Source organism: Dryobates pubescens, chromosome 3, assembly GCF_014839835.1.
Source record: "Dryobates pubescens isolate bDryPub1 chromosome 3, bDryPub1.pri, whole genome shotgun sequence".
In the NCBI taxonomy this organism is placed as follows: Eukaryota; Metazoa; Chordata; class Aves; order Piciformes; family Picidae; genus Dryobates; species Dryobates pubescens.
Genome location: NC_071614.1, coordinates 22,531,570 through 22,548,842, shown reverse-complemented (window position 1 = coordinate 22,548,842; position 17,273 = coordinate 22,531,570). Strand labels below are relative to the sequence as shown.

The window sequence follows — 17,273 nt, the reverse complement described above, 5'->3', positions numbered from 1 at the left end:
TAATGTTTGCATTGTTGCATTTTTTGTGTCATTAGATCTTTTTGTGTCATTATTTCACTATTAATTTCCTTCTAACGTTGTTCCTGGCTGCTCCTGCGAGGTTGGGAGTGATGGATGGGGAAGGGAGTGATGGATGGGGAAGGGAGTGATGGATGAGGAAGGGGGTGTGGATGCAACTGAGCTGAATGCAACGAAGTCCCCCACCCCAACTGAGCCCACCCCCACCTCAGCGCCCCCATCTCCCCCCCCCTCCCCCCCCCATGTAAAGGGACGGCCGATCTTTCCGAGCCGCAGGCGGCTTTCCCATTGGTTGGCAGCCCGGCGATGATGTCATTTCTGCCCAATCCGAGGGAGGACAGCACCTTTCCCCCACCCCCTTCCCACCCAACCCCTCCCCTCGGGTACCAGTCGGCGCTGGGGTTGTAGCATTCCGAAGGGATGCGGGGGGGGGGGGGGGGGGGGGGGAGAGAGCAAATCGGGACACCCTCCCCCCCCCATCCCGCCCAACAATGGAGGTTTCCTAGGATGCGCCCAGCTCTTGGAGGCAGAGTCGTGGTGATGGATCCTGCACCTGGGTCCTCAGCGCTGGGGCAGGTGGGATGGGGGCTAAACCTGTGCCCTGGATGGCTGGGATTTACTGGCTGCTCCTTCCCGAGGCCAGAAATCTCCTGGGAGGTGGAGGATCCAAACCTGAGGGGCTTCTTGCTGGAGCATCTGTGAATACTGAACCTTTTGGAGGAGAGGGTGGAGGTGTCCGAGGAGAGGAAGCGAGGGAGGGGGAACGCAGAACTGACATCCACCCCTGCAACCCTCTGGAGCAAGGCTGAAGGATGGAAAAGGGCTCTGGGGGAAACTCTTGGGTATGCTCACCCCAGCTCTATGGGTTCCTCTGGATGGCTGTTCTCAGCTGAGGCATCCTGGGACAAATGAACCTTCCTACATGGTCTTCATTGTGGGCCAGCCCAGAAGAAGCTGCAAACCCTTTGCTCAGCACTTCTGTGGCATCCTCTCACTGCTGGATTCTTTCCCCCTGGCTCCACATGCAACCTCCTCTCCAGCCACCTATGCTAGAGATAATCCCTTTTCTTCCACCAAGTAGCAAGTGATAAGGGCAGGGCCTCAGATTGTGCTGGGGAGAAGTTTGGGAAGGACATGAGGAACAATTTCTTCCCCAAAAGGGCTGTCAAGGCCTGGATCAGGCTGCCCAGGGCAGGGGTGGATTCCCCATTCCTGGAGGGGTTTGAAAGCTGTGTAGCTGTGGGACATGGTTTAGTGGTGGCCTGCCACTGCTGGGTTAATGGTTGGACTTCACAACCATAAAGGTCTCTCCAATCACAAGGATTCTGTGGTTTTAGAGTCTATGATTTTGCCTTGGAGCCAGGAGACTTTGTGGGGTGGAAAGTGACAGCCCTTAGGGATGGTGACCACCAAGTTTTTCCAGAGCTGTAGCCTCATAGGTGGGCTTCAGGAGCTGAATCCTCGAATCACAGAATGATGTGAGTTAGAAAGGACCCTGAAGATTACCCAGACCAACCCCCATGCAGTGATCCAGGAACACCTTCAACTACAACAGGTTGTTCAAAGTCCCATCCAACTTGGCCTTGAATACTTCCAGGGATGTGGCATCCAAAACATCTCTGGAACCAAGATCCATCCCCTTGAATGCAGCTCCTGTGGAGCTGGGGGACAAGAAGGTGCTTGTGGATGTGACCCCCCCCCCCCAGCATCTCCCTGGTTCCAACCACGGGCAGCCATGATCTGAACTGTGACCACCAACACAGGGTGGCAGGGAGGGGTTTGTGCCCTGAGCCTGGATCATGAGGACCTGGAAGCAGCATTTGAGCAGAGTATCCAGACCTCCCAACCCTGTGGGGTGTCACCCATCCCAGTGCCAGCTGCAGCCTGGCCCTTGCCACCTCCCACAGCCACGTGGGGCCTCACAATGGCTGTTTGTGCCCGGTGGGGCTGTTACATCTTGACTCTTTCCTCCCCTCTGCCTCGGGGCCGTGCTCCATTCCTTCTGCAGCTCCTCACACCTCCCACTGGCACCCCACCCACAGCAGCCCCAGCTGTGTGTGCACCTAGACCCTGCCAAGACAGGGTGGGGGTGCTCCAGCATGGAGCTTGCTCATCACCTGATCTTTAGCAGAGCCTTCTGGAGGGAGGGGATGCACCGTTGAGCCTCAGAATGACATTACAGGTGCCCCACCAGGAGCTGGATGGTTGAGCTACAGTGTCACCCATGGGAGGTTACCCCCCCATTTCCAGCTGAGTCACCCTGTCCTTCTCCATGCCTTTCACCCTACATTTGTCTTCCAGGAGGAACCACTTTCCCAGAACCACCTTGATGCTCATTGCATAACAGAGGAGAACTAAGACGGTTCCCTGGGGGTCTTGGGCTTGTGATCACCATCAGACGTGGCCACCAGTGCTAAATAGGCCACGGTGAGGCAGATCTAGGGGAAGGAGAGTTGATTTTAGGAAGGGCAGAGCCCTGAAGAGGAGGCCTAGCTCTGCCAGGATTCCTCAGGGACCTCTGCTCGGCCCAGCACCTCCAGCAGCATTGCACCAAAATAGTTTCGGGATCTGGGACTCAGTCTCTTTGAGCTCCTGTTGCCTGGTTTGGAGGAGCAGAACAAGTCCTCATCTGCCTCTGGGGTTGTGCATGGGTCACACCAGGCTTCTGGCCCCCTGGGAGGATGGAGAGGACACCTCCTTGCTTCCCAGCACACAGAAGATAGCCTGTTGCCACTGTGGGGTTTGGGGGATTGACTTCATTGGAGATGCTGCCAGGGTCTCAACCCCCCACTCTGTGCCCCCTTATTTGTCACTTGGTGACTCTCCAGCATCATCCAGCTCTAGCAGAGACCCCAGCCTTGGTTTCCACCATGTGCTCAGCCCTTTCATTCCATCACTCCACCCCAGCACCACCCAAAATCCCCACTCTCAGCTCAAATCCATCCCTTCACCCTTACTCACTTTCACCTCCACCCCCCTCCTCCCCCAAAATTTGCTTTGATCATTTTCCCCACACCTTCTTTTTTTTAAATGTTGGGTTTAATTCCCCCCCTCCTTTGTTGTTTTTTTTTCCTAGGCCCCCAAACCTCTTCTTCAGCCCAACCCAGCCCTCCTTCCCCACCCATATTCTGTCCCTCCACCTCCTTCCTCCCTTTGATCATTTTTCCTTCTTTTAAACGATTTTTTTTTCTTTTCAGCCTCACCCTTTCTTTCCCCCCCCCCTGCAGAGCCCACCCAGACCCCCTTTCCCAGCCCAAATCCATTCCTTTCCCCCTATCGTCCCCCCTCCCCTTTCTTTTTTACCGTTTTCTCCCTTTTTTAATGCGAATTTTCGTGGCTTTTTCTTTTTTTTTTTTCCTCCGTTCCTGGTTTTTTTTTTTCCTTTCTCCCAGGCCCAGCCCAAAAATAGCTGCTGGGTGTGATGTCACCGGGCTGGTACCCGGTTCGTACAGCCCCTGGCCCAATAGGAGGTGGTGGTAGGGATGAGCCAATGGTTGGCCGGGGAGATGATGTCATGGGGGGGGGGGTCTGGGGGCCCCCCGGGTGGGATGCTCCGCACAGACCCCCGCGGTCGCGTTAAATGAGCCCGGCGAGCGCGGAGCAGCAGCTCAAGCACCGGCGGTGGGGTGAGTGCCTTGGGAGGGGGGATGGTGGTGGTGGTGGTTTAAATGCGGGGGGGGGGAGGGGGGAGGGGGGCGAGGGGGTTTTTTTTGGGGAGGCAAAAGGGTTGGAAAGTTTTTTGGGGAGGGGTTGAGGAGGGCGAGGGGCATTTTCCAGGGGGTACCTGGATGTCGTTTTCGGGCTGGGACACCCCTCTTTGTCCCGCTTCCCATCCCTCCAGCATCCTCCTCGCCGTGCTGGGGCACCCCCTGAACCACCTTAGGGCCTCCGGATACTTTTTGGGGTGGTACCCCCCACCCATCCCTTATCGCCCATTCGGGCAGGGGTGGACCCTCCCCGGTGTAGGGGATGCAAAGGACGGAACTCAGCACGCTCCACCTCACCCCAGCACCCTCAGCATCCTCGGGACCCCCAGGTGGGCTGCAAGCCTCGCCCGGACCTTCCCCTCCTTCACCAAAATGTAGGTGCAGGGGTGCGGACCCCGAGCCCCCCAAACCCCCTCCCGAGTGCAGGACCAGCCTGAATTACTGCTGGTGGAAGGATGCTGGAGGAGGTGATCCGCTGAAAGATTCCTTCCAGGGAGGGAGGGAAAAGCGAGGGGGAGGAAGGGAGGAGATGAGAAGGGGAGGGAGGGGGCGGCTGCCATCCTGCTTCCACCGCAGAAACTGGGGGAGGAAAGCCCCTGTCCCTTCTCAAGCTTCAAGGGAGGGAGCAGAGAGCCCCCAGCATTCCTCCACCCTCTTCCTCCATCACTGGGTGTTTCTCCCAGGGAAGCAGAAGGGAGATGGGGGGAGTCTCCATCAGGAGAAGGGATGGGAGACAGGGTGGTCTTCATCAGGAAAGGGGATGGAAGATTGGAGGGATCCCCGGGGGGGTCTCCACCGGGGGAGGGATGGGAGATGGAGGGATCCAGATCAGGGAAGGGAGTGGGGAACAGGGAGGTTCCCAGCACCTCGGAGGCTCTACGGCGGGGATCAGGGTGTGAAACTGGGCTGCAGCTCCTTGGGGTGGGCTCAGCCCCCTCCCCCTGCCACGTGTGCCTGGACAGAGGCAGGATCCTTCCCACAGCTCTGGCCAAACTAGGGGTGTGAGTGAGGGTTCAGCCTGGGGGGTGACAGGTTTCAGCTTGGGGGTGACAGATTTCAACCTGGGGGTGACAGCAGCAGCAGGACTCCAGCCACATCCCACTCCCCTGGGGCTGGGTGTGCTGGTTGGGAGGCAGAAAGACAGGGAAGCAGAGAGGGAAGGCAGAGGAATCCTTCTTAGAGGGACCTCTAAACACCATCTTCATCCAGAGAGAAGGAGGGGGGCTGGCAGCCCACCGCCCACCTCCCTCGCATCCGCATGGATGAACCTCATCATCCTCCCCATTGGGGGCATGAATGCCAGGCAGAAAGGTTTCCATAACATGAAATGCATCCAGGTCCCTCCCATCAGCCCAAGGAAAGTGAGGATTTGGGGTGCTGTGCCATGGAGACAGCTTCCAGCCAGGCTGTGGGAGCTCAAGGCACAGCCTTGTGTCAGCACATGAGCCATGGGAGTGTCCCCACCCCACCTTGGCAAGGGCTGCCCGGGGCCAGAACCTTCACCCAGGCAAGGTGGAGAGCCCTTAGCAGGGCTACACCCCTGGGGAACCCCAGATCCAACCAGCTCTCCTCTACTAACACCTGTGAGCAGATTATCCAGGTGATCCCTGTGTCAGATCCCAGCAGGATGGGGGGGAACAAGGAGCTGGGGCAGGTTGTCTGTTTGATCCCTGTGTCAGATCCCAGCAGGATGGGGGGGAACAAGAGCTGGGGCAGGCTGTCTGTTTGATCCCTGTGTCAGATCCCAGCAGGATGGGGGGGAACAAGGAGCTGGGGCAGGTTGTCTGGGTGATCCCTGTGCCAGATCCCCAGCAGGATGGGGGGGAACAAGAGCTGGGGCAGGTTGTCTGTTTGATCCCTGTGTCAGATCCCAGCAGGATGGGGGGGAACAAGAGCTGGGGCAGGTTGTCTGGGTGATCCCTGTGCCAGATCCCAGAAGGATGGGGGGGAACAAGGAGCTGGGGCAGGTTGTCTGGGTGATCCCTGTGCCAGATCCCAGAAGGATGGGGGGGAACAAGGAGCTGGGGCAGGTTGTCTGGGTGATCCCTGTGCCAGATCCCAGCAGGATGGGGGGGAACAAGAGCTGGGGCAGGTTGTCTGGGTGATCCCTGTGTCAGATCCCAGCAGGATGGGGGGGAACAAGAGCTGGGGCAGGTTGTCTGGGTGATCCCGGTGTCAGATCCCAGCAGGATGGGGGGGAACAAGGAGCTGGGGCAGGTTGTCTGGGTGATCCCTGTGTCAGATCCCAGCAGGATGGGGGGGAACAAGGAGCTGGGGCAGGTTGTCTGGGTGATCCCTGTGTCAGATCCCAGCAGGATGGGGGGGAACAAGAGCTGGGGCAGGTTGTCTGGGTGATCCCTGTGTCAGATCCCAGCAGGATGGGGGGGAACAAGGAGCTGGGGCAGGTTGTCTGGGTGATCCCTGTGTCAGATCCCAGCAGGATGGGGGGGAACAAGGAGCTGGGGCAGGTTGTCTGGGTGATCCCTGTGTCAGATCCCAGCAGGATGGGGGGGAACAAGGAGCTGGGGCAGGTTGTCTGGGCGATTCCTGTGTCAGATCCCAGCAGGATGGGGGGGAACAAGGAGCTGGGGCAGGTTGTCTGGGTGATCCCTGTGTCAGATCCCAGCAGGATGGGGGGGAACAAGGAGCTGGGGCAGGTTGTCTGGGTGATCCCTGTGTCAGATCCCAGCAGGATGGGGGGGAACAAGAACTGGGGCAGGTTGTCTGGGTGATCCCTGTGTCAGATCCCAGCGGGATTGGGGGGGAACAAGGAGCTGGGGCAGGTTGTCTGGGTGATCCCTGTGTCAGATCCCAGAAGGATGGGGGGGAACAAGGAGCTGGGGCAGGTTGTCTGGGTGATCCCTGTGTCAGATCCCAGCAGGATGGGGGGGAACAAGGAGCTGGGGCAGGTTATCTTTGTGATCCCTGTGTCAGATCCCAGCAGGATGAGGGGGAACAAGGAGCTGGGGCAGGTTGTCTGGGTGATCCCTGTGTCAGATCCCAGCAGGATGGGGGGGAACAAGGAGCTGGGGCAGGTTGTCTGGGTGATCCCTGTGTCAGATCCCAGCAGGATGGGGGGGGAACAAGGAGCTGGGGCAGGTTGTCTGGGTGATTCCTGTGCCAGATCCCAGCGGGATTGGGGGGGAGCAAGGAGCTGGGGCAGGTTATCTGTTTGATCCCTGTGCCAGATCCCAGCAGGATGAGGAGGATGAGGGGATAAAGCAGGTTATTTGGGTTATTCCTGTGTCAGATCCTCGCAGGATTGGGTGGATGAAGGGTAGGAAATCCTCGGGACCTCCTGAGGTTGAGCTGGGTCAGGGTATGTTGTGGCTGGCAGTGCCCCAGGCAGCCCCAGGATGCCCCTGTAGGGGTTGCCCCTTCCCTGGGAAGCTGCAAGGATTTACAAGGCTCTATTTTGAGGGGGGGGGTTTCTCCCTTAGAAACAAAAGCTGTGGATAATTCAAAGAAAAAGGAAACGAAAATCCCAAACCAGCAACCAAACTCAGCTCCCACTTTGGGGAGGGGCATTTCCACTGGGAAACCCCTCTGATGCCACCAGCACCCTGCCTGTGCTCCCCCAGGAGCCCTGGGAAGGGGGAATCCACCTGGCTCATCCTGGTTTTCCTGAGGCTCTGGGTGTTGCCAGCCCATGACAGGCCCTGCAATTCATCCCAGGGCTGGGTGGGCACTCCCAGGGATGCCCTTGACAGCTGTGGAGACCCCCTGAGATGTGGGAGCAGGTCCCAGGGCGTGCGGTGTGGGAAGGGCTGAGCTGAGGGCTGGGGCTCTGTAGGCAGGAGTGGGGGTGGCAGCAGGAGTGGGCTGGCTGCAGAGTGTGGGGTATGCACGTGGCTCCTGGCACATGTGTGGACACGTGTGGGGTGTGGAGATGTTGGGCAGCCCAGAATACAGGGAAGAGCTAGGAGCACTCCACTGCCTGCTGCCATCAGTGGGTGCCCATCACACCACACCATGTGTGCCCATCACACCACACCATGTGTGCCCATCACATCACACCAGTGGGTGCCCATCACATCACACCAGTGGGTGCCCATCACACCACACCATGTGTGCCCATCACATCACACCAGTGTGTGCCCATCACACCACACCATGTGTGCCCATCACACCACACCATGTGTGCCCATCACACCACACCAGTGGGTGCCCATCACACCACACCATGTGTGCCCATCACACCACACCATTTGTGTACCCACCCCATGCCCACCAGGCTCTGTGTAGGGGACAGGCAGGACCTGTGTGCTGTCCCCAGCCCTTGGGACATGTCAGAGTGGGCAGGGAGTGCCTCATGCCTCCAGCCTCTGGGACACCTCACACTGATCATGCCTCTTTCCTCCCCCAGGAGCATTCTTGCTGAAGACACCCAAAGATCTCCACACCATGACTCTGGCTGGTAAGGCACAGTGATGGGGCCACACGTGGGGATGGGGGACAGCATGGGTTTCCCAGACCCACATACCCAACCTCAATACTTACCCTATGCTGAGACACCCCTAACCTGAGCAGGATCTTCCCCAAACCACCCTGGGGATGGCTCTGCCTTGCTCTGGGACATTTAGGGCATCCCAGTGGTGACAGGCATGTGGTTAGAATAGAATAGAATAGAATAGAATAGAATAGAATAGAATAGAATAGAATAGAATAGAATAGAATAGAATCCAACCTATCACCCAGCACCATCTAATCAACTAAACCATGGCACCAAGCACCCCGTCCAGTCTCTTCCTAAACACCTCCAGTGATGGTGACTCCCTGGGCAGCACATTCCAAAGGCCAATCTCTCTCTCTATGAAGAACTTCTTCCTAACATCCAGCCTAAACCTCCCCTGGCACAGCTTGAGACTGTGTCCTCTTGTTCTGGTGCTGGTTGCCTGGGTGAAGAGACCAACCCCCTCCTGGCTACAGCCTCCCTTCAGGGAGCTGTAGACAGCAAGAAGGTCTCCTCTGATCCTCGTCTTCTCCAGGCTAAGCAACCCCAGCTCCCTCAGCCTCTCCTCACAGGGCTGTGCTCCAAACCCCTCCCCAGCTTTGTTGCCCTTCTCTGGACACCTTCCAGCAGCTCAACATCTTTCCTACACTGAGGGGCCCAAAACTGGACACAAGACTGAAGGTGTGGTCTAACCAGTGCTGAGACACCACCCATGTGGCCACCAGTGAATTCACCTCTGCGTGCCTCAGTTTCCTCTTTGCCCACCTTTCTTCCCCCGTCCAGCTTATCCTGGGCAAACCTTGATGCTGTCCCCATTCCAGACCTTCTCTGGCACATTGTAGCCCCTTCCACAGATAACCTGGCACCCTGCACCCTTCTCACCCCATTCCCACCATCTCTTCCCAGCATACAAGGAGAAGATGAAGGAGCTGCCTCTCGTCTCCCTCTTTTGCTCCTGTTTCCTCTCGGACCCCCTGAACAAGCCAGCGTACACATATGAAGGTAGGAGCCTTCTGGCCACCCATGGTCAAGGGCTGCAGGAGTGGTGGGTGGGGGCTGTGGAGGGCTGCAGAGCCCCCTTGGGCATGAGCAGGGTCACCTTGAAACCTTCAGAGTCACCCTCAGACTTCCAGGGCAAGCTTTAAAGGGCAGCTCCATGGTTTGGTGTCCCTGGCTGGAAGCAGGAGGCTGGGTTGGGATGTGAGGGGGCTTGGGCATCCTCCTCCAGCACGACTCTGCTGCATGAAGAGCTGGGTGTGGGCTCAGTATTTTTAGACAGACAGCACTGAGTGATTCAGACTGATTCATGGCAACAGGTCCAGAGGAGACAGTGGTGATGGAAGGAGATGGAGCTTGTGGGCCTTCCTCTTGGCTTGTTGTGGGGGGGATCTGCAGCTGGAAAGGGGCTTCGTGGTCCCATTCCCAGTCTCTGAATGTTGCCCCTCAGCTTGTCCAAATATTCCCAGCTCAGCCCCTTTGATGGGTGTCTTGGACTCCCTACCCCAACTCATAACACTGGAGCTGAACCCCCGGGGTGAAGAGATTTGGGTGAAACCCACGGAGATCAGGGAAAGCAGTGATCCATGGCAGAGGCTGCAAGTGTGGGACTCTGAGATAGGATAGGATAGGATAGGATAGGATAGGATAGGATAGGATAGGATAGGATAGAATAGAATAGAATAGAATAGAATAGAATAGAATAGAATAGAATAGAATAGAATAGGAATGGAATAGAATAGGAATGGAACAGGAATGGAATGGAATGGAATGGAATGGAATGGAATGGAATAGAATAGAATAGAATAGAATAGAATAGAATAGAATAGAATAGAATAGAATAGAATGGAATGGAATGGAATGGAATGGAATGGACCAGACCAGGTTGGAAAAGCCCTTTGAGCTCATCGAGTCCAACCTATCACCCAACACCATCTGATCAACTAAACCCTGGCACCAAGCACCCCAGCCAGTCTCTTCCTAAACACCTCCAGATGATTTGTCCCGAGGGAAGGGCTGCTCCTGTGCCAGTGATCAGCTCCTGTCCTTCTCCCAGCAGACACGGTAGACCTCACCTGGTGTGTCATCTCTGACATGGAAGTCATCGAGCTGAACAAGCGTGCCTCAGGGCAGTCCTTCGAGGTCATCCTCAAGCCCCCATCCTTCGATGGCATTCCTGAGTTCAACGCCTCCCTGCCCCGGCGGCGGGACCCCTCCCTGGAGGAGATACAGAAGAAGCTGGAGGCAGCAGAGGAGAGGAGGAAGGTAGGGTGGCCCCCACGTCTGGGGAGGCCACTGAGTTTGGAGGGGGTGGTTTGGGGCCAGGAGGGGAAGGGACCCGTGGCCATCGTGTCCTCTTTGCCCCTGCAGTACCAAGAGGCCGAGCTGCTGAAGCACCTGGCAGAGAAGCGGGAGCATGAGCGGGAGGTCATCCAGAAGGCTATCGAGGAGAACAACAACTTCATTAAAATGGCCAAAGAGAAGCTGGCACAGAAGATGGAGTCCAACAAGGAAAACCGCGAGGCCCACTTAGCAGCCATGCTGGAGCGCTTGCAGGAGAAGGTGAGAGCCTGCTGAGGAGCGGGGGGGACTCGCTGGGACACTAGACCAGGAGGGTGTCACAGGACACATGGGCACCCTGCATGGCTCTTCAGGTGGCTTTAGCCCCTTGGGACACCACCAGAGGGGGAACTTCCCCCTCCCCTTCCCTTTTCCTTCCCCTCCCCTCCCCTTCCCCTTCCCTTCCCTTCCCTCAGCAATACCCCAAAGCAACATCCAGCCTAGGGTCTGGGCTTCTTCCTGGGGACCCACCAAGCCCAGTGTGTCCATAGGCTCCCAAGTGGTTGGTGGGTGGAGAGCTGGGACCTGTATCTTGTCCACAGCCCTGCAAAGCCTTCCCCATGTCCCACCACGATGGCCTTAACCCACCACTTGCTATTTTTCCACCCCCTGGGTGGCAGATCTTCCCTTGGCCCCTTCCCCAGAAGCCATGGAGCCATCAGCTCCGTGTGCAGAGCTGGAGGGATCTGTGCTGCCATGCTTAAGAGATGCTTCCACCCTGCCAGCCTGTGCAGACCTCTTCTCTCTCCCCGAAGCAGGTCTGTTCCCAACCTCAGCATGGAAGGTCCCACCCTCACCACCTCCAGCTCCCTCCAAAACATCCCTTCTGCAAGGAGCTCGCCCAGTGCCCTTCTCCAAACGCCTCAGCTAGCCTTGGGTCAGAGGCAGAGAGCACGAGATAATGAAGGACAATCCGAGCTAAGCCCAGCTCCTTGGGGCTCCCGCTCCAGCCCGTCTGCTTGACGTCTACCTCCTAGCTAGAGGGCAAGGACAATCTGTCCCTGAGCGCCTCCACAGTCCTTAAAAACACCCCAAGGGAGGAGAGGACGCTGTTGACCCATCGGTGGTGTCCCTCGAGGGGACGAACCTGGCGAACGCCCTCGTGCCTTCGAACCCCTCCGAAGCCGCCCGCCAGCCCGTGGGGACCCCGGAGCCTGCCGAGCTAACACGTGTCCCCCCTCCCCCCTCCCCTCCTCCCCTCCCACCCCCTCCTCTCACAGGACAAACACGCGGAAGAAGTGAGGAAAAACAAGGAGCTGAAGGAAGAAGCCTCCAGATAAAGGGGAGATGGTTGGACTGACAGCTCCGGGGAGGCGGCGGAGGCTGCTGCAGCGCAAGGTCCGATGGTGTGGAAGGGTGGAAGTTCCTCTGCTTTCTTTGTTCGTGAATGTAAAGAGTTGACCAGTGAAGCCATCCTATTTGTTTGGGGGAGGGGTGGGGAGGGAGGAGACAGGAGGGAGGGCGGGCGGGAGGGTGCCGGCTTTGGGACGTCCGCCTCCTTGGTGGGTCTCATGCACCGCTGCCCGTCGACCAGGTCTGGAGGAGACAGCCGAGGGTTGGTGAAGCAGAGAAGGTGACCCCCCCGGCAGGCAAAAGCTGGGGGGGGTCTGGGTCTGATAGAGAGCAGGTGGGGAGGGGAAAAGGGGGGTGGGGGTGGGGAGGGGGAAATGTGCGTCGTGTGTGAGTTTAATTTGGTGCTGGGCAGGCAGGGTGGGCAGGTGGGCATCCCTCTGATTTCTTTCTTCTCCTCCATCCCACCCCATCAATGGGCGACAGCGTCTCTTGGTGTCCTTCTGTCCCTTTGTCCTGCCTGGGTTCGGGGCCTCTTGCCCAGACTGGGTGTTGATTGGCCATAGACCTCACAGAACCGTTCTGGGGAAGGGGGAGAAGAGATCCCCCCGCCCCCGCTGGAGGTGATCACAGAGTGACGCTTGCTTGCTTCAAAGGCTTTCTCCAGCTGTAAGAGATGCTGATGATCTTTTCCAAGGGTGAAATTAAAAAGTGACTTCCCCAAAAGCTGCTTTTTTTTTTTTAAATCTTTTTTTTGGGTTTTTTTTTTTTGTAAGGACCTCCTGAGAGTCCTCTTTGTGGTAACTCTTGGATGAAATCCTCTTTTCTGCTGTAGAGCAGCTGGAAAGCCATCAGCTTTTAGAGGTGGTTGTTTGAAAGGGGAGATCACCACCACCACCACCCCACCATGGAGAGGGAGAGCAGGAGAGGAAAAGCAAGGCAGGGCTGTGGTAACCGTGATGGAAGGCACAGGGGAAAACAAGAGGGAAGGAGGAGATGGGAGAGCAGAGGTGGGGATGAAGAAGCCTCTCTGGAGAGCAGGAGAAGCCCCTGGGGATAAATATGGCACTTCTTGGTGACACCAGGGCAGGAGGAAGGTCACTTTGGTACCCCACCAACAGCTTATGACCAGCCCAGAAAGCACTTTGTGGGAGCTACTGTGCAATCCCCTGGCTGATCTTTGCCACCAGGGAGGATGAGTGAAGCAGAGAGATCTGGGGGGTGGCTACATCCCCTCATCTCCCAGCTGCCAACAGACAGTGGTCCCAGTGCTACGGTGCCCTGGCACCTCATCACCCTCCAGGTCCGATGCTAACAAAGGGCTTGGTCTCCACTATGGCCAGATAAGGCTTTCCAAGCTCTGACTGAAGGTCTGGAGGGAACCATGTCCCTTTCTTTGTGCCACAAGAGGCCCGCCGGGCTCCCAGAGCAGGGAGCAGGGGAGCGGGCGGTGGGTGAAGGAGCTGGAGGGGGCTGGTCTAGCTGTGGCACCAGCTGTCCTTCTTTTGTACACAACCCTTGTAAATAAACTGCCTTGGCATTTCTTTTGTTTTCTCATCATCTCTGAAGTGTCTTGTGTGTGGGGAGCTGGGGGTTTAGGGAGAGGGAATCCCCGTGTGGTTTACGTGGGGAAGGGGAAAGGAACTGGAGGGGGACCATGGGGAGGGGGGTTGGAAATTAGGGTGGGAGCCAGCCTGTGCATCAAAGGGATGGGTCTGGTTCAGTCCAGTATCCCAAACAACAACATCCTGGTAGGACTGCAGCAGATTTGGGCTCCCTTGGTCCTCCAGCACCCAGCTGTGCACCCCAGGCTTACCCTGTGTACCCCCACCAGGGCACACAGCAGTTATGTTCCCCCCACCTTGGACCTGGAGGCAAATGTCAGCCCTATACTGGGAGATGAGGAGCTGCCCACCATGGTGAGGAAGGACATGAGTCAAGGTCTACACTGAGGCCAGATGATCCACCCATCTATGCATGCACCAGGTCCTCAGGGTCAGGAGAAGAACCAGGGCACATTTTCTCCAGCCCTAAGAAGGAAACAGCACCACTTCCTCACTCATCTTTCCTTGACTTGAGAGAGGTGACAGCACCAAAATTTAGGACCAGCCTCCCAGGGCAGCCAAACGTCCATTACTTGTGGGCCAAGGACATCCTCCCTGACCTGACCCAATCCAATCTGGACCAAGGACATCCTCCCTGACCTGATCTTCTGCTACCTGGGTTAAGGAGGCTCCCTGTGATCCTGTGAAGCCTTGGAAGCTGAGTGTAAAGCCAAGGAACTGGTGGTCTCATAAACGTGGGATTTGATGCCAACATTAAGACAGATGCCAGGAGAGGATCCAAACCTCCCTGTGGACACAGAAGCTGTGCTCAGGGGTTCCCAGCCTGCCTAGGTGTAATGGCAAAGGCACCATAGCAAAACTGACCATGCTAAAAAAGGACATGGAACCAATGTTGAGGTGGCAGTGTCCACCAGGGTCATAAGAATCACAGAGTTATTTGGGCTGGAAAAGACCTCTGAGATCATTGAGTCCTAACAACCAGTGGGACATGAGTTAACAAAGCCCAAAAGCCACACAGGACAGAACCTGAGGAGGGTACATGGGAGAGGACCTGAGGAGGGTACATGAGTTTCTTACACCAAAGAAGGGAGGAGAAGCTGCAGGCTCAAGAGGAAGGTAAGATGACACAAGCTGAGGAAGATGGGGTTGTTCAGTCTGGAGAAGAAAAGGCTCTGGGCAGACTTTATTGCAGCCTTCCAGTACCTGAAGGAGCCTTCAAGTAGTCTGGAGAAGGAATTTTCACAAGGACACATAGGGATAGGACAAGGGGTGATGGTTTTAAATTGAGAGAGGATTTGAATTAGCTGTAAGGGGAAAAAACCTTGCTGTGAGGTTGTCCAGAGAGGTTGTGGGTGCCCCATTGTTGTGGTTCAACATCTGCTTGGTGGCAGAACATGCAAGACTGAAAGATCCTTGACTCAGGATAATCATGAAGGACAAAACAGCTCAAAACATCAGTGTGCCATCAGCAACCTTCTCCCACTAAATCCAAAACACAGCACCGTGCCAGCTACTAGGAAGAAAGTTGACTCTATCCCAGACAAAACCAGGACGCCCATCCCTGGAAGTGTTCAGGGCCAGGCTGGACAGGGCTTTGAGCAATCTGATCTAGTGGAAGATGTCCCTGCCCATAGCAGAGGGGTTTGACTAAGTGAACTTTAATATCCCTTCTAACCCAAACCATTGTGTGATGCTATCATTCTGATTCTACTATTCCCTCTCTCCAGTAGATCTCCTTTTGCAATCTCTCATCTCACTCCTCTCTCCTTCCTGGAAGCACCTTGGGCACCCTCCAGCTGGACTTGGGACTGCCAGTGAGGAGACTCAGGCTACTCTTAGCTTTTCTGGGAGAGCCTTGCAAGGCTGCTCTTAGCCTTGCAATGAACAAGGACACATTCAACTAGAGCAGGCTGCTCAGAGTCCCATCCAATATGACCTGAGAAGGCCACCTACCACCTCTCTGGGCAGCTTGGGCCAGTGTCTCACCACACTCAGTGTAAACAATTTCTTCCTTCTCTCTCGGCTGAATTTCTCCTCTTTTCATTTAAACCCATCAGCCCTTGTCCTCTCAAAAAAAGGCCCTGCTAAAAAGCCTGTCTCCACCTTTATTATCAGCTGCCCTGAAGTACTGAAAGGCCACAGTAAGGTCTCCCTGCAGTCTTCTTTTCTCCAGGCTGAACAGTCCCAGCTCTCAGCTTGTCCTCACAGCACAGAGGTTCTAGACCCTGGATCAATTTTTTGTCCCTGGACTCTCCATCAGGACTATGTCTGTAAGAGGTCCCTTCCAAGCCCCATTATCCTGGCATTCTGGGGTTGGTGGGTTTAACAGTGTGCAAAATCTGATCAGAGCTTAATAATGTGATCATTCATTCATTAGGTTGTTGCTCCTTCAGGCAATTTATTAGCCTCTTAGTGGGGTAACCAGGAGAACCATCACAGACTTTCGAATGCCTGCAGTCCAAAGAGGGAAGGTCAGGTGGTGAATGAATGGTTTTACACCCAAGATGTGGATGCCATGAGGCCAGAAAGCTCTCCTCCCACCACTTATGGTGCCCAGATGTCAGTGACAAGTGATGATGATCCACTAGTAGCACAGACCAGCTCACCACAAGTCCTAACCACCACTGGATTCGTCCCAGGAGCACCGAGGCTATCAAGGCAAATGGAGCAGGAGGAAAGACAAATGATGGTGGTTTATTAGCTTGGGGATATTAGTTTGCAGGATGCTTAGAAGGTAACTTCTCCACTTGGTTTGCTCCTGAAAAAAACACCTGAAGTTCCAAGCAAAACACAGTTCTGAACAGTGTGAAAGCTACAGAAACCACGAGGGAGCCAGCAGCACACCAAGCAGGAGACAAGCAGTTGGGAGGAGCAGTGCTTTGCCTCTAATCCATCTGCCTTTCCCCTTTGCTGAACCCATCTGTGGTCATGAAGCAGGCAAAAGATCATTCAATTAAGCATCCATCGTCAGACACAAGCAGGGCTGAGACCAGGGTCCAGCCTCCATCTCCTGATGCTGGGAGGAGGCAAAGCCAGGAGAAAAGGAAGGTCTCTCTCAGTGGCTACAAAGGGGAAATGAAAAGACACCAGCAATGAATCTTCTTTATGTGGAGTAAGGCAGTAAAGAAAGAGTTCAAATCATGGCTGATCCTTCCTGCAGACCACTTCTGCAGACCAGACAATTCATCCAGGGAAGAGATGGACAAGTGAGATTGGAATGGAAAATGGGAAACCTTTGGCATTTCTTACTTCAAAATCTTTCCACCTGGAGTATTGTTATTACAGCTACCTAATGGCTTACCTGTATAAGACAATCCCTGACAGTGAAGGCAAAGACCACTGCAGACCTCCCTCTCCATTTCCCTATGACTCCAACCCTAGGCAATATGTGTTGTCACTCCTGGCTTTGCTCAGGGCCACCTCAGCACCTTGAAGCCACCCCTAGCTCACGCTTCAGGTGGTGGACCCAGAGATGAGGTGATGTGAACAGAGAAACTCTGCCTGCCAAGATCTGAGAGTTGCTCAACTTCCAGCACAAGAACCACATCCCATAGGGAAAACTCACACAGGATTGCTGGTTCTTGGCTTCCCTCTAAAATGCCCTTGGGTTGGTAGCCAGAGCACTCAACATCTCCATTCAGCAGAAGGTTCAGCCTCAGTGCAGGGCTGAGTCGCATCGTGAGCCAATTGGATTTAGCCTCAAGCCTCAGGGATGCCCAAGCCTGCCAAGAACTGCTGCTACATGCTTGTCTCTGCAAAGCTCAGAAATCACCTCCATGTCTTTAAAATAGGATAGGATAGGATAGGATAGGATAGGATAGGATAGGATAGGATAGGATAGGATAGGATAGGATAGGATAGGATAAGGTAGGATAGGATAGGATAGGATAGGATAGGATAGGA

At 55.6% G+C, this 17,273-nt stretch overlaps 1 protein-coding gene across 4 annotated transcripts; it reads left to right on the top strand.

The window, feature by feature from the left end:
• The first annotated feature begins 3,522 nt into the window (after nt 1-3,522).
• On the top strand, nt 3,523-11,944 carry STMN4 (stathmin 4). Of its 4 annotated transcripts, none has more exons than XM_054179767.1 (6): nt 3,523-3,644; nt 8,092-8,142; nt 9,085-9,180; nt 10,235-10,440; nt 10,546-10,737; nt 11,736-11,944. In XM_054179767.1, exons 1-6 carry the CDS (start codon nt 3,599-3,601, stop codon nt 11,793-11,795), a joined length of 651 nt encoding a protein of 216 aa, XP_054035742.1. In that variant the 5' UTR covers nt 3,523-3,598; the 3' UTR covers nt 11,796-11,944. The 4 variants fall into 4 exon arrangements, with proteins under 4 accessions (XP_054035742.1, XP_054035741.1, XP_054035739.1 ...); XM_054179766.1 differs by having other exon boundaries at nt 10,232-10,440; XM_054179764.1 differs by lacking the exon at nt 11,736-11,944 and adding an exon at nt 11,274-11,687 and having other exon boundaries at nt 10,232-10,440.
• Nucleotides 11,945-17,273: the final 5,329 nt, after the last annotated feature.